The 16,865-nt window shown below is 46.0% G+C and overlaps 1 protein-coding gene across 1 annotated transcript in view; it reads right to left on the reverse strand.

Moving 5' to 3' along the window:
* LOC119959018 (putative methyltransferase DDB_G0268948) overlaps nt 1–16,865 on the reverse strand; it is a 47,350-nt gene that overhangs the window by 14,734 nt on the left and 15,751 nt on the right. The window contains exons 2-3 of the mRNA XM_038787568.1: nt 15,439–15,599; nt 4,020–4,233 (exon numbers count right to left, since the gene is read on the reverse strand). Coding sequence (XP_038643496.1) covers nt 4,020–4,233; nt 15,439–15,599 — 375 coding nt within the window. The remainder of the gene's footprint in view (nt 1–4,019; nt 4,234–15,438; nt 15,600–16,865) is intronic.

Genomic DNA, 16,865 nt, shown 5'->3' on the forward strand with positions numbered 1-16,865 from the left:
CAGATCAGCCAATGGGTGGAGAGGCATCCAAAGGGCAGACAAGGAACACAGGGTCTCTCTCCATGTGGATTACCTGCTCCTTGAAGTCTCGAACTCCCTAGCTGGCATGGGTAAGATAATGGAACTCCTGAAGGAGTTTAGAGCCTTCATGAGGTACAAAAATAACCTTTTTTTTTAACAAACAATTTTATTGAGGTATTTTAGGCATATAGAAAAAGTGACATTGTACAGTACAAAAACAGACGAAGTCAAGACACAAATTAAACACAGTGCAAACCACGGCTCTGTTCACGCACGGACCTGCTTCAATATCCCCCGACTCTACTCTACTATACCCTAGCCCCCCCCCCGCCCACCGCTGACGCTTACTCCTCTTCGAAGAAGTCAATAAATGGCTGCCACCTTCGGGCGAACCCTGGTAGCAAACCCCTCAAGGCAAACTTGACTTTCTCCAGGCCAAGAAAGCTCGCCATGTCCGATAGCCATACCTCAGCCCTTGCGGACACCCTCGTCGCGGCTGCCTCACCTGCACTCTCTGTGCCCTGTCGATCACCGGCGGGCGTGGGAACACCTTGTTCCCCAGCAACTTCTGAAACAAAGCCTCCACATACACGGCAGCGCCCAGCCCCTTTGCCCCCTCCGGGAGGCCGACGATTCTCACATTCTGCCGACGAGATCTGTTGTCCAAGGTCCTCCAGCCTTTCTAGAAGCACATTTTGCTGGTCCCTCAACCTCCGAATCTCCACATCTGCCATCGCCTGAAAGTCAGCCTGCTCCTCCACTGACTTCTCCAACTGCTGGAGCTTCTCAGCCTGATCATCCAGCCTTTTTTCCATCCGGTCAATCGACTTCTGAAGTGGCTCCAAGTTGTCACGCTTCAGAGCCAAAAAGCCCTCCTGCAGAGTCTGCAGCACCTGCTCCATTTGGGCTGGGCTGTCGGCTCCTTGCTCTGAACACCAGCCATGCTGGTCCCTCTCACAGCCTCCACTGTGCCCTTACTCGGCCACTTCTTCTGCTGTTTGCAGTCCCTCCGGCTTCTTAGGTCCATACAATTTTGTATGGGTCCTGTGCCTGAGTATTATTGCTTTCCAGTTCCGCGCTCAAAAGCGCAAAAATGTCGGGGGGAAGGTCCAAAAGTCCAACCGAGACAGGAACCACCAAATGTGCGACCTACTCCCTCATAGCCGCCACCGGAAGTGGGTACAAACGTAACCTGAGTATGAGCGGAATCTTCCCAGTGAAGCCCCGCGGATGGGTGGGGGAAGCAGAGCTGGGAGCACTGCCTTTCAAACTGGCTCAAACTAAGTTCCGATACCGAGGGATCAAGGTAGCCTGGGCCTAGACGACTGGGCACGGCTGCATAAATGGAACCTGTCTAGCCCAGTAGATGAGGTGAAGAGGGACCTAGAGGTGGGACTCGCTCCCGGTCTCTTTGGCGGGAAGAGTGCAGACAATAAAAATGAACCTGCTGCCAAGGTTCCACTTCATATTCAGAGCTCTTCGATCTTCATCCCTAAATCCTTCTTCATCATGACGGATAAGCTTTCGTGTGGGCTGGAAAGAACCCCAGGATCCGCAAAACCATCCGACAAAGAGTGTGGCACATGGGAAGCGTGGCCCTTCCGAATCTCCTATTCTGCCACTGGACAGCAAAGGCAGAAAGGATTCTGGGGTGGCTGGGAGAGCCGGATGCAGAAGAGGTGTGAATGGAGAAGACCTCCTGCATTGGAACGTTCCTTCGGGCACTGGCCACCGCCCTACTCCCATTCCCCCTGAGCAAGTACTCAAGGAGCCTGGTGATAGTAGCCACACAAAGGACCTGGAACCAGCTCAGGCACCACCACAAACTTAGTGACATGTCTCTTGTGGCCCCATCTGCAGAAGCCATAGATGGGGCTGGCACGGTAGCACAGTGGTTAGCAATGTTGCTTCACAGTACCAGGGTCCCAGGTTCGATTCCTGGCTTGGGTCACTGTTTGTGCAGAGTCTGCACGTTCTCCCCATGTCTGCGTGGGTTTCCTCCGGGTGCTCCCACAGTCCAAAGATGTGCAGGTTAGGTGGACTGGCCATGCTAAATTTCCCTTAGTGTCCAAAAAATAGGTTAGGTGGGGTTAGTGAGTTACGGGGTTGGGGTAAAGGTGTGGGCTTTCCAACGGCCAGTGCAGACTTGATGGGCAGAATGGCTTCCTTCTGCACTGTAAATTCTATGATTCTATGAATTCTGTGGTTCATCCCAGCGAAAATAGATGCCACCTACAAAACGTGGTGAAAGGATGAAAGGGTACTGACAGCAAGGGACCTGTACAAAGATGGTAGAATAGCGACCCTGGGGAACTAACAGAAAAGCTTCAGCTTTCGAAAGGGATTGAGCCCTGGTACTTGCAGCTATGAAACTTCCTCCGCAAGGAAGGCGCAGTATTCCCTCAGCAATGCAGACACACCTTACTGGACAGACCGTTAGCGCCAGATGAATTAGAGGACAGTAAATGTGGTGATATATATGGATGGCTGTTAGAAGAGGTAAGGACCCCACTGGACGAGACACGAGAAAGATGGGAGGAAGAACTAGGCACAGAGATAGGGGGAGGACTTTGTAGCGAAGCACTGTATAGGGTAAACTCCACCTCATGCACAGGGCTAAACCTAACGCAGCTAATGATGGTGCACAGGGTGCACGTGACCAGGACATGCATGAGCGGTTTCTTTCCAGAGGTGGAGGACAAATAAGTGTGCTGTCAGCGGGACCCGGCCAACCACACCAACATGTTCTGATCCTGCCCCAAACTGATCAGGTTCTGGACTGCCTTCTTTGAGACCATGTCCAAGGTCACGGGGGGGTGAAGGTGGAGCCATGCCCTTTAGTGGCAGCTGTCGGACTCTGAGCACCCAGAGCTCTTCATGGGGCGAGGGGCCGACACCCTGGCCTTCGCCTCCCCGATACCCCTCCGGAGACTCCTGCTTGGGTGAAGGTTGGCAGCGCCACCCAAGGCCACAGACTGGCTGACCGACCTAGAGGAATTCCTGAAACTAGAAACAATTAAATTTACCATCCAGGGGTCAGAGGAAGGATCCCATTACACGTTGACAGTAAGAAGCCTGACAACACCAGGTTAAAGTCCAACAGGTTTGTTTTAAATCACTAGCTTTCGGAGCAGTGCTTCTTCCTCAGGTGAATCTTCCTCATTCACCTGAGGAAGGAGAGTGCTCCGAAAGCTAGTGATTCAAAACAGACCTGTTGGACTTTGACCTGATGTTGTAAGACTTCCTACTGTGCTCACCCCAGTCCAACGCCGGCATCTCCACATCATGACTACACGTGGAAACAGTTTATCCTTGAGGACCAGCAAATGTGTGTGAGCGAGTGGGGTGGAGAGGGCGAGCAGGGTGGGGGAAGGGAGGAGGGAGAACTACAAAGGGACAGGGAGAGAGGGAGCAGAGAGGGTGTTGGGGGGGAAGGGAGGAAGGAGAACTAGAAATGAGGGACTGGGAAGAAGAGAGCGTGGGCGGGAGGGGAGGAAGGAGCACCCATAACAAAGGTAAAACAACAGGTGTACGATATAATGGGGGCGTAGGATCCACAAGCAGCTCTACAGCAACATGCCCCAAGCGAAGGACAAGGTCCCCAGACCAGGCCTTTGATTGGCCTCACCCTGAGGTGCTGTCTGCTGGGGCTATCATGACAGGGGAGTGGGGGGTTCTCCTTCTTTTCTGTTAATCTACAGTATCTGTCACAATCAGTAAATATTAGCCACTCTAGCAAGATGCGTACCACAAGTGTACAGTTTAATCGCATAATGTCTGGGTTGAATTCAAAATGTATATTTCTTCCTGTTATTTATATAGAAAACGACTGTATAGTCGTACCATGTATGTAATACGTTTGTTATACGATGATATTTTTTTTCTTTAATCCATTGCATTTACAGTTTGGAAATCTCTACAATTACACCGAGAAGAATCCTTTTCTGTTGCAGTTGAAATGACTAAACATTCCCAGTTAGTCCCAATTACCAACTCACGTCTTGGACAATCTGGGTCAGCTGCTCGGTGCAGTCATTGCAATGTAATTCAAAGGGAAGTCGGTAGCAATACAGAGCCACACAGCCTTTGGGTTTTAGAATCCGCTCAACCTCCTTCATAAACTTCTCCATATCAAACCAATGAGCTGCTGCTCCTGATGTTACCAGGTCGACGGACGCGTCCTCAAACTCCAGCTCCTCGGCAAAGCCCCGTCTGTCGAGTGAATCAACAAACACAGCATTACACTAGCTTTAAGACCGCGGCAAATTTTAAATGGGTGCCCCAGAGGCACACAGGATGCCAGAGAGGAAGAAATCTTCACTGATTAAGAACACATTGAGTTTCTGACTGGGATAACAAATTGGAAACACAGCAGGTCAAGGGTCGAGGTTCAATTGGGGTAGGCAGGGCCTGGCTCAAGGAGGCTGTTGACACCCGCTCTGTGACCCAGCCTGCCCATCTCGTCCAGTTCCTTTCCTCGTTGCAGAATTGTGCGAATTTGAGTTTGCTTCTTTGACATTGGTGGAAAAGGCCTTTCAATCAGGGAAATAACTTTACTCATGCCCACTGCGAAACATTCTGTGCTCATTCACAAGTCTCAGGAACTTCCAAGGCTTTGGTGGGGGTATGGAGGGGGCGGTGCCTAATGGGGTGAGAGCAGAATGTCAGAACTGAAGGAGGGAGATGAAGATGAATCTCTTGCACCGAGGTCTTATTTATGGGTGTGTCAATTTGTGGGAGGGCCGGGGTTAGGTATTGCAATGCTGTGTCTGGGGGTTCACATGCGGTCCAACCACTTGTTGCGAAGTAGGTTTTTGTTCAGACCCCGTCGCCTTAAACATCGTTCCCCAGCAACCTTAACAACCCTTTGAAATGGCCTCATGAAGTGAACCGAAAGAACTTAACGGTTTCAACTCAATTCAGAATGAAATTCTCTCCTTTTTCGTCATTTTGATAAACAGTCCTGATTATCTGGACTTCCAGTGACGGCATGTAGGGAGAGGTTGGGCATTAGGTAGCTCCCACCAGGGCACTTGTTTTTTGGCCCTTTTTTCCCAGCTCCCGGGGTATTTTCATAGAATTTCATAGAATTTACAGTGCAGAAGGAGGCCATTCGGCCCATCGAGTCTGCACCGGCTCTTGGAAAGAGCACCCTACCTCCACCCTATCCCCATAACCCAGTAACCCCACCTAACACTAAGGGCAATTTGGACCCTAAGGGCAATTTATCATGGCCAATCCACCTAACCTGCACATCTTTGGGCTGTGGGAGGAAACCGGAGCACCCGGAGGAAACCTACGCACACACGGGGAGGATGTGCAGACTCCGCACAGAAAGTTTCCCAAGCCGGGAATTGAACCTGGGACCCTGGAGCTGTGAAGCACTTGTGCTAACCACTATGCTACCGTGCTGTCCATTTTGGTGGATAAACTCTACCCATCTGAAGATATAAGGAGCCTATTTGTGAAAAATGTCAAAAAGGTCTGGAGGTAAGAAACCTGCAGATGGAAATTCATCAACGGGCTCAGTGGCTTCATGTAGCTCCGTAGGAGAGACGATGACAGTGGCGGCTCCAGCCGCTCTGATCATGGCAGACATTTTGACTGGGACTGACCCTTTTAGAAATGTTTTGTCTTATCACACGGCTTCAGTGATGTCATTGTGTGGGTGGAGCTGGGCTTTGGCTCTGGGTTTTACTTTTGCTTTGAGTTTGGACTGGTTTTGAACTGCACAGGTTGAAATAAGTGTTTCTTTATCTTCATTTTAAAAGCTGTTTCCAGACTACATTTTTGCTATTGAATTGGAACAGTTGAGAGGGAATTAATTAAGGGTTATACATAGATTACTGTAGCGCTGTGGGGTCTTCATGGTTGTAGTTGCTAAAAGTTCTTACTGTATGTGTTTTTAAATATGTTAAGTAAATTCTTAGAATAAAGCTTGTTTTTTTGATTAAAAGCGTCTCAGAAGTCTGTTGAATAACATCTGAAAGGCAGGCTCATGTGCTCATCGTAACCAAAAGCAATAAATAGTTATGTGTCAGGTGAACTCGATAATATACTTTGGAGTTTTCTAAACCCTGGCCATAACAAATTGGGGGCTCGTGGTATAAAAGTCTATCTTCTTTGATTGGGTTGGCGTCGCCTTAGTGAACTTAAAGACAGTGAGGTGTGACCAAATTTGTGTTTGCTTTTCAAGCATTGTATTTGAGTTTAAATGGGGAGTGTGTTGAGGACAATGGCTCTTTCAAAGGCTCAGAGGTTTTTGGGGATGGAGAAGGTCACACGCAGCACCTTACAAACAGAGACTAAAAAAGGGCAAAATACGAAAGGAAAAGGTAATTGCGGCGGTAGCTGGGCATTTACAATTGCCTGAGACACAGTCAGAATCACTGGAAATGACAAGAATTCAATTACAGATCAAGCAGCTTGAACATGGAAAAGAATTAAAGCAGCTTGAATATGAAATGAGGGAAAAAGAAAGAATAGCCCTAGCAGAACAAAAAGAAAGAGAAAGGGAGGTATACATCAGGGGAAAAGAAAACGAGAAGAAAGGGAAAAGAACGAATAGCCTCAGCAGAACAAAAAGCGAGAGAAAGGGAGGTACAGACCGGTGGAAAAAAAAAAGAGAGAGACGAAAAAGGAAAAGAGAGAGACTTTGAACTTCAGAAACTGGCCATGAAACGTGAAAGTCAGTCAAAATTGGCGGAGGTAAAGAGAAATGTACAGTCTGAGGATAATGATGAAGATAGAGAGCAAAAGCTTCACAGTCGAAGGCTTGGTGGGGATCTATTTAAATATATTCAAGCATTGCCAATGTTTGATGAGAAGAATGTAGAAGCCTTTTAAATGTAATTTGAGAAGGTAGCTAAACAAAGGAAATGGCAACAGGACATCTGGGTATTACTGATTAAAACAAAGTTGGTAGGTAGGGCTAGTGAAGTGTTTGCATCACGATCAGAGGAGGTATCGGGGACATATGAGGAGGTACAAAAATCCATCTTAGGTGCATATGAACTAGTGCCTGAAGCCTACAGACAAAGGTTTAGAAATTTATGGAAAGAACCTGGTCAAACATACATGGGGGGCGATTCTCCGCACTCACGGCGGTGCGGAGAATAGCGGGGGTCGTAAATTTTTACGGCCACGCTGGTCTGACGTCCTCCCGCTATTCTCCCCCCCCCCCCACGCCCGCCTCCCGACACGAATCGCTGCCCGCCGTCTTTTTACGGCGAGCAGCGATTCTCAGCTGGCCGATGGGCCGAAGTCCAAGCCCTTTACGACCGTTTTTAGGAACGTCAAACACACCTGGTCTGACCGTTCGTAAAAACGACCGTAAAGTTGCGATCTTGGGAACCATGGCACCGATTGGCACGGCAGTACCACGGCCGTGCCAAGGGTGCCATGGGCCCGCGATCGGTGGGCACCGATCGCGGGCAGCAGGTACTTACCCTGCGCACTCTTTGTCCTTCCGCCGCCCCGCTGTATCCATTCGCGGTGACGTCATCAGCGCATGCGCGGGTTGGAGTCTTCCAATCCGCGCATGCGCGGCTGACGTCATGTGACGCGTCAGCCGTCGCAAACTCTGGCAAGCGGGCTTAACGAAATTCGTTAAGCCCGCGATGCCGGAGTTCACGGCCGCGGCATGCTAGCCCCGACCGGGGACCAGAATCGGTCCCGGTCGGGGGGGCGGAGGCTGGCGTCAAACCTGCCCGTTTTTGACGCCAGCCTCACGATTTCTCCAGGTTTCGGAGAATCACGCCCATGGAGTCTGAAAGGATCAAACAGAGTCATTTTGATAGGTGGATAAGGGCTTTGAAAATAGACCAAACGGATGAAGTTCTTCGAGAAATTATAATTTTGGAGGAGTTTAAAAATTCAATTCCTAATGTAGTGAGAACTTATGTGGAACATTAGAGGGTTAAAACTGCGAGATTAGCAAACAAAATGGCAGATGATTATGAATTAGTTCATAAATCAAAGTTTAGTTTCCGACATCAGTTTCAACTTGTGAGGGATAGAAACTGGGGAAAATAGAAATACTCAGGTGGTAAAGGTGAAGGAGATCTGATGGGAGATAATAAGGAGAGTGTACCTCAGATTTTAAAAAAAATCCAGGAGGGTGAAAGAAAAGTGAAAAGTTTCAGACATTTTTACTGTAATAAACTAGGCCATGTAAAGTCACAGTGTTGGTGGTTGAAGAAAAGCACTGGGAAGGCTGATGTGGTAAAACAGGAGAAGCCAGTGGGGTTTGTTAAAGTGGTAAAGGAATGCCCAATTGAAGCGAAGGAGGTGCAAAAGAAAGTACAGCCTCATCAAGAGGTGATCGATAAGAAGGTGCCAGATCTCTTTGAAGAATTTACTTATGTAGGTAAAGTTTACTCGTGAATACCATGAGGAGTAGGTAAAGAAGTCAGAATTTTAAGATTTACGAGAGCTAGTCAATCATTGATGGTAAGAGATGAGGAATTATGTAGTTTGGGAGGAATATTGCCAGAAAAGCTGGTAACATGTGGAATTCAGGGTGAGAAGAGTCGTGTTCCATTGTTTAAGGTGAGGTTGGAAAGTCCAGTGAAGAGTGGTGAAGTGATAGCAGGAGTAATACAGAAACTATCTTGCCCGGAATACAGTTTATTTTGGGTAATGATATAGCTGGATCACAGGAGAGAGTGAGGCCTACCGAGGTTGATAAGCTAATGCAAAATCAAACAATTGAATTGTTGAAGGATGTATATCCTGGGATTTTTCCTGACTGTGTAGTAAGGAGGTTGCAAAGTCATAGGTTAAGACAAGAGCAGAAATCAAAGAGTGAAGTTGAAGTTGAATCAGAAATGATTTTTGATCAGATGGTTGGAAGAGAACAAGAACAGGTGGAGGATGAGGCGGATATTTTCAGTTCCGGAAAGTTGGAAAATTTACAACAGAAAGATGTAGAAATAAAATGGATGTATCAGAAAGCCTACACGGAAGAGGAATCGGAGTGTATACCAGAATGTTATTACCTTAAAAATTATGTCTTAATGAGAAAATGGAGACCTTTACAGATGCAGGCGGATGAAAAGTGGGTAGAGGTTCATCAAGTAGTATTGCCGGTAGGGTATAGAAAGTAGGTGTTGCTTAGTGCACATGAGGTACCAGTGGGAGGTCATTTGGAGTGAGGAAAACTCAAGCTAAAATACAAAAACATTTTTATTGGCCTGGAACACATAAAGATGTAGTTAAATTTTGTTGATCATGTCATATATGTCAAGTGATAGGGAAACCACAAGCAGTGATAAAACAAGCACCCTTAATACCCATTCCAGCATTTGAGGAACCTTTTACAAGGGTCTTAATTGATTGCGTAGGACCACTTCCTGAAACAAAAAGTGCAAATCAATATCTTTTGACTATAATGGATGTGTCTACTAGGTTTCCAGGGGCCATTCCAATACGTAATATTACAGCTAAAAGGATTGTGGAGGAGTTACTTAAATTCTTTACTAGATATGGACTACCCACAGAAATAAAATCGGATGAAGGATCAAATTTTACCTCAAGGTTTTTCAAGGAGGTTATGGATAGCTTTGGAGTAAAACAATTTAAATCAACTGTGTACCATCCAGAATCACAGGGAGCGTTAGAACGGTGGCATCAGACATTAAACACAATGCTAAAGGGCTAATTGTCAAGATTATCCAGAGGATTGGGATGAAGGAATTCCATTCGCACTGTTTGCAATTAGGGATGCAGCTAATGAGTCAACCAAATTCAGTCATTTTGAACTAATGTTTGGTCATGAGGTAAGAGGACCACATAAAATTGATTAAGGAGAAATTGGTGAATGAGCAGTCTGAAATTTTATTATTGGATTAAGCGTCAAATTTTCGGGAATGATTAAATAGAGCAGGTGAATTGGCTAGACAACATTTAAAAGTTACACAGCATGTAACAAGCATGTAACACAGCAAGAAAGCAAAAGGTCTTAGGTTTGCCAGTGGAGATAAAGCTTCAGTAATGTTACCAGTGGCAGATGAACCTTTAAAAGCGAGGTTTTGTGGACCTTATCAGATTGAACGAAAATTGAGTGAGGTGAATTATTTGGTAAGAATGCCAGATAGAAGGAAAACTCACCGAGTGTGTCATGTGAATATGCTTAAAAGGTATTTTGAAAGGGAAGGGGAGCAAAAGGAGGAGGGGCTTTAGTGATTCTAACTCAAAATGAAGATGCAAATCCAGATGACTCTGAATTTGACATTCCACAAATTAAATTGGATAACGAAGATGTTCTTTAAAATTGGGATAAAGTATTGAGTTACTTCCAGAAGAAAAACAAACTGACCTGAAAGAGTTATTAATATCTTATTAATACATGGGCAATTTTGTGGAAATAAGTAGGGAAGTACTAAAATGGTTATACATGATGTAGATGAGGGAAATGCTGTTCCAATTAAACATCCATATAGACCTTAACGCTCTTTGCACAAGTTGAAAAATAAATTGAAAGCATGCTTAAAAATGGCATAATTGAAGTGGCTTGCAAGCCAATGGAGCTCACCCATAATGATGGTATCGAAACTGAACGGTACCCAACGATTGTGTGTGGACTATAGAAAGGTTAAGCAATTAAAGAACAGACTCTTATCATATCCCATGGTTGGACGACTGCATTAAGAAGGTGGGACAATCAGCTTTTATCTCCAAACTGGATTTACTTAAAGGTTACTGGCAGGTACCTTTATCCTAAAGGACGAAGGATATTTCAGCTTTTGTGACTCCAAATGGTATTTACCAATTCAAAGTTATGCCATTTGGCATGAAAAATGACCCAGCCACATTTCAATGGTTAACTAACAAAGTCACTTCAAGATTACCCCATTGTGCGGTATTCATAGACGATCTGGTGATTTTTAGTCAGTCATGGAAAGAACATTTGAAGCATCTGATGGAGTTATTCGATCTACTTCAGGAGGTGGGTGTGGTAGTAAATCTAGCCAAAAGTAAGTTTGGAAAAGCCCAAGTCACATTCCTTGACCATACAATTGGACATGGACAAATCCCACGGGATGTGAAAACAAAAGTTATTGGGGATTTTCCAATACCCTCGACACGAAGGGAAATAATGCGATTTCTTGGCATGAGTGGTTTTTTCCGTAAATTTGCGCCGAATTTTAGCAGCGTGGTTGCTCCACTGACGGACTTGCCGAAGAAGCTTAGCAAATTTCAGTGCACAGCAGAATGTCAACATTCATTTGAAGGCCTGAAGGCTGTGTTAATCACTGCTCCTATGTTGGGAAATTACAAGAGGCTTTGTGATCAGATTGAACGAAAGAAGCTGACCTTCAAGAAAGATGCAGATGTCGTCGAGAAATGAATGGATCGTGCAGAGACCTTCTTTACCAACGAGACTGTCAATCAAGAGGGATTCCAGTTGCAGGAAGACAAAGAACTGAAATGGACTAATTCATTGAAAATATTTGCCTGTTTTGTTTTTGTTTAAAAAATGTCTGTTTAATTGTCAATTGTTATTAACGAGCAAGTGAAAAGGTGAAAAGTGAAACCATCTTTGAAGTTGATGTTTTATTTTTCTTGTGGGGAGGTGTCATGTGAGTGTCCCTTTAAGAATTTTTTTTGTCTCATCACATGGCTTTAGTGATGTCGTTGTGTGGGTGGAGCTGAGCTGTAGCTCTGGATTTTACTTTTGATTTGAGTTTGGACTGGTTTTGAACTGCACAGGTTGAACAGTTAAGGGAGAATTAATTAAAAGTTATACATAGATTAATGTAGCTGTGTGGGGTCTTCATGGTTACAGTTGATAAAAATTCTTATAGTGTGTGTTTAAACAAATGTTAAATAAATTCTTAGAATAAAGCTTGTTTTTTTATTAAAGACAGGTTCTTGTGCTCATTATAACCAAAGGCAATAAATACTTGTGGGTCAGGTAAACTCCATAATATACTTTGGAGTTTCTAAACCCTGGCCCATAACACCTTATATGCTGACGATCTGCTGCTTATGTTACAGATCCTGTCCCCACTATGAGCAAAATAATGAAGCGACTGAGGAGCTTGGGCTTCTTTTCAGGTTACAAGTTGAATCTGGAAAAGAGCAAGTATTTTCTGGTTAATTCCACGGGGAGGGGGGCCAACTTGAGATGCTGCCTTTTCATTTTTCCAGATCGAGCTTCCGGTATCTGGGTGTCCGGGTGACCCACGATTGGGCCCAGATCCATAAATTGAACAACCCGAGTTTGATGAGTAAGGTTAAGAACATAAGAACATAAGAACTAGGAGCAGGAGTAGGCGATCTGGCCCCTCGAGCCTGCTCCGCCATTCAATGAGGTCATGGCTGATCTTTGGTGGACTCAGCTCCACTTTCCGGCCCGAACACCATAACCCTTAATCCCTTTTTTCTTCAAAAAACTATCTATCTTTACCTTAAAAACATGTAATGAAGGAGCCTCAACTGCTTCACTGGGCAAGGAATTCCATAGATTCACAACCCTTTGGGTGAAGAAGTTCCTCCTAAACTCAGTCCTAAATCTACTTCCCCTTATTTTGAGGCTGATTTGCAAAAGTGGGGCCAGCTTCCCCTATCCTTGGTGGGTAGAGTCCAGTCTATTAAAATGAATATCCTCACAAGGTTTTTGTTTATTTTTCAATGCCTTCATGATTTTCTCCCTATATCATTTTTGTAAGAGTATCATCCTTCATATGGGTGGGCAAGGCTCCGAGAATCTGCAGGAAAGTTCTTTAAAGGGATAGACATCAGGGGGCCTAGCATTGCCCAGTTTGCTTTTTAGTACTTGGTGGTCAATGTTGAGAAGGTGGTGGGGTGGTACATTGATCCGGGGTCCACATGGGAATGGATGGAAGTGCGGTCATGCAGGGTATCTAGTTTGGAGGCGCTGGTGACGGCCTCACTTATATTCTCTCCGGCACAATACTCTTCAAACCAGGTGGTTGTATCCACTCGAAGGATATGGAGACAATTCAGGCAACACTTAGCTTGGATCCATATCGAAGTTGTCCCCTATTTGTGCTAACCATCTATTTGAGCCATCGAGATTGGACGCCATGTTTGGAGTGTGGGGAGCGAAAGGGATTGAGAGATTTGGGGATTTTTTTGTGGAGGGGTGGTTTGCCAACGGAGAGGAAAAGACGGTGAAGTTTGGACTTCCGGGATCAAACTCGTTCAGGCACCTCCAGATCCGCAATTTTGTGTGAAGGGCCTTCCCAAATGTTGCCGTTGCGCCACCACTGTCTCTGACGAAGAGGATTCTTTCTTTTGCATAATCATCTGGCATCTATGGGCGGATTCTGGAGGTGGAGTCAGTTCCAGTGGACGAGAGCGAAGTGGGAGGCGGAGTTGGGAATTATACTGAATAATGAAGCGGGGAGTGAGGCCCTTCGTAGCGTGAACTCTACGTCTTCAAGTGCACAGCTTGGCCTGAAGCAGCCGAAGGCAGTGCATAGGGCCCACCTGACCAAGGCTAAGATAAGCAGTTTCTTTCAAGTTTCTATTTGAGATGGCAGCCATTCATCGCCTACTTTAAGGAATTAGTCACCGTCAGTTGCCGGGGGGTGGGGAGGTGGGATTTATTTTTCCTCTGTTTTCTGGGTGAGGTGTTTCTGGTTGGTTGTATTTTTGCTATATTTGTGGTGTTGGCTTCGTAAAATTTACTGTACATGGAAAATCTTTAATAAAAATATAAACTTTCTAATTTAAAAATGATTGCACCTGGAATCCCTACAATGCAGGAGGCCATTCGGCCCATCAAGTTTGCACCGACCCTTTCACGATCACATTAGGTCCAATCCCCCATCCTAATCCTGTAACCCTACCCTAAGGGGCAATTTAACATGTCCAATTCTCTGAACCCTGCCATCCCTCAGCTTTCAGGGGCAACTCTCAGCTCGAAGGACCATCTATGCAAACTGATTAATGATCGTGGACCCCACCAAACTAAATCATAATACAAAATGATATTCATCAGGTGAAAGTGGAGCATTTAAAATATTTTAATAATGTTTTTAAGAAGACAGGTTTATACTTACAGCTAAAAGCTGTGTTTCTACTCCTCATTGCTGGGCAGTCTATTTGGGCAAGCTTTCCTTGTGGGTGAGATAGTGTGGCCACTCTTCACTGCACCTGTGCCAGTCGTACTGCCCGCTCCTCCCCTCCCTCTGGCTTCACATTATTTTGTCTGTACAGAGCGTTCAAACCCCAGCCTTCCAGAAGTGACTATCAGCTGCTCACTATGTGGAGAAAGGCAGGGTGAGACACAACTGGAAATGGATGGGGAGTTGGTTTGGGAAGGATTTGAGATAGGGGCATGAAAGGAAAGGATTTATAGATCATAGAATTTACAGTGCATAAGAAGACCATTCGGCCCATCACGTCTGCACCAGCTCTTGGAAAGAGCACCTTACTTAAGTCCACGCATCCATCCTATCCCCGTAATGTAGCAACCCCACCCAAACTTTTTTGGACATGAAGGGCAATTTAGCATGGCCAATGCACTTAAACTGCACATCTTTGGACTGTGGGAAGAAACTGGAGCACCCGTAGAAAACCCACACAGACACGGGGAGAACGTACAGACTCCACACAGACAGTGACCCAAGCCGGGAATCAAATGTGGGACCCTGGATCTGTGAAGCAACTATGCTAGCCCCTGTGTTACCATGCTGCACACATGATGAGGGTGGGGGATTTGGGGCAGCTGGTTTTAAGAGAGAGGGAGATAAGCGGTGAATGTCTATGAGTGATTTATCAATAAGGTTTGGGGAGAGGGATCGGAGAATCAGTGAGAGCAAGAGTGACAGAGGGGAATTATTTAGTGCATTATTAGTGCGGCAAATTGGAATTTGTCACAGAGTTTTACAGCACAGAAAGAGGCCCTTCAGCCCATCGTGTCTGTGCCAATCATCGAACACCTATCTATTCTAATCCCACTCTCCAGCACTTAGCCTTGCATCCTGTAGCATTTCAAGTGCTCATCATCTAAATGCTTCTTAAATGTTGTGAGGGTTTCCACCTCTACCATTCTTGCAGGCAGTGAGTTCCAGATTCCCATCACCCTCTGGGTGGAAAGGTTTCTCCTCAAATCACCTGTAAATGTCCTACCTTAAATTTTCCTCCCCTGGCTATTGACCCTCTACAGTGGAGACTGAAGGCCAGTGGGAACATTTTTGGAGCAAAGCTCCCTGGAGGTGATGACAGCTGATGCGTGAGAGTCTTACTGTGAAAGTGCGAAGGTTAAGAGTGGAGCTGGTTAACACTGTGGGAACGTGTGCAAGAGGATTTATATATGGCAAAGAGAGTACGAGGTCTAAAACCAATGGTTCATGGTGCCCAGCGTTGGGGAGGGGGAGGGGGCACGGGGGGGCACCACGAACACAGGTGAATGGGGAGAACACGTATGTGTACATTAGTTACCGGTAAGAGACGTTGTCCGGTCCATCCACTTTCTTGGCCTCTTCAATCTGAGCTCCACTCACGTCAATTCCGACCACTTGTTCAAAGTAAGAAGCCAGTCCCCTGGTGCTCTGACCAGGCCCACATCCAATGTCCACTGCGAGGGTGAACGGCTTCCCCTTCTGAAAGGAGAATCACATTTCTGAGTCAGAAACACATCTCTACAACCCCTCTCAATCCGGCCCACCTCCCCCGGAAATACAGTAAAGTCCCACATTTGGGGGGTCTTTTTTGTTCACGTTTACACATACCCGTGTTTTGTAAACCATGTGAATAATGTTCGCTTATCCATATCTTCTTTCTCTGCAGAGAAGTCTCTGGAAGGGGATTCCTCCCATTGGACCTTGACGCCGACATTTAATGCTCTTTTTTTAAGCACCTTTCTGACAGGAGTGGGAAGCGGTGCTTGGAATGGTTGCAACTTCAGTGCAGCCGAGTGGAGAGATTAACTCAGAAATGGCCGAATCTCCCGGTCCAGCAATGCAATATAGAACATAGAACATAGAACAGTACAGCACAGAACAGGCCCTTCGGCCCTCAATGTTGTGCCGAGCCATGATCACCCTACTCAAACCCACGTATCCACCCTATACCCGTAACCCAACAACCCCCCCCCCCCCTTAACCTTACTTTTTTATTAGGACACTACGGGCAATTTAGCATGGCCAATCCACCTAACCCGCACATCTTTGGACTGTGGGAGGAAACCGGAGCACCCGGAGGAAACCCACGCACACAGGGGGAGGACGTGCAGACTCCACACAGATAGTAACCCAGCCGGGAATCGAACCTGGGACCCTGGAGCTGTGAAGCATTTATGCTAACCACCATGCTACCCTGCTGCAATATGTAGCGCTAACAATTATACTCAAAGCCGAGAGACTAGTACAATAGAGGCTTTATTGTTGTACGATGCTGTCCCTCCATCTGCAACTGTAGACTAAAGATCTGAGTGACTCACACGCATATTTATACACAAGCTCCCTGTGGGCGGAGCTAGCCGGCAGGGGCTTACCGGAGGAACCTGTATTACAGGTACAGGCATACATCCCCCTACTGCAAGTACGCATAACTACAGTGATTATGGCGCCACACAATAACAGTCCTGTTCAATTTCAAAATGCTCACTGATTTTTGTCTGCCAGTTTTTCGGTTATTCATTTTTTTCTTCAACGAGGATCGGCTCGTTTTTATTAAACTTCCAACACCTGCCTTGCCTTGCTCAGAGGCTCCCCCTACCTGTCGCATGCAGGTACCGCAAAGTGCCTTACACCAGATATTTTGTTTATTAAAGATATATTAGAATTTACATATCATAGAATTTACAGTGCAGAAGGAGGCCATTCGGCCCATCAAGTCTACACCGGCTCTTGGAAAGAGCACCCTAC

The sequence above is a fragment of the Scyliorhinus canicula genome, chromosome 2 (genome assembly GCF_902713615.1).
Source record: "Scyliorhinus canicula chromosome 2, sScyCan1.1, whole genome shotgun sequence".
Classification (NCBI taxonomy): domain Eukaryota; kingdom Metazoa; phylum Chordata; class Chondrichthyes; order Carcharhiniformes; family Scyliorhinidae; genus Scyliorhinus; species Scyliorhinus canicula.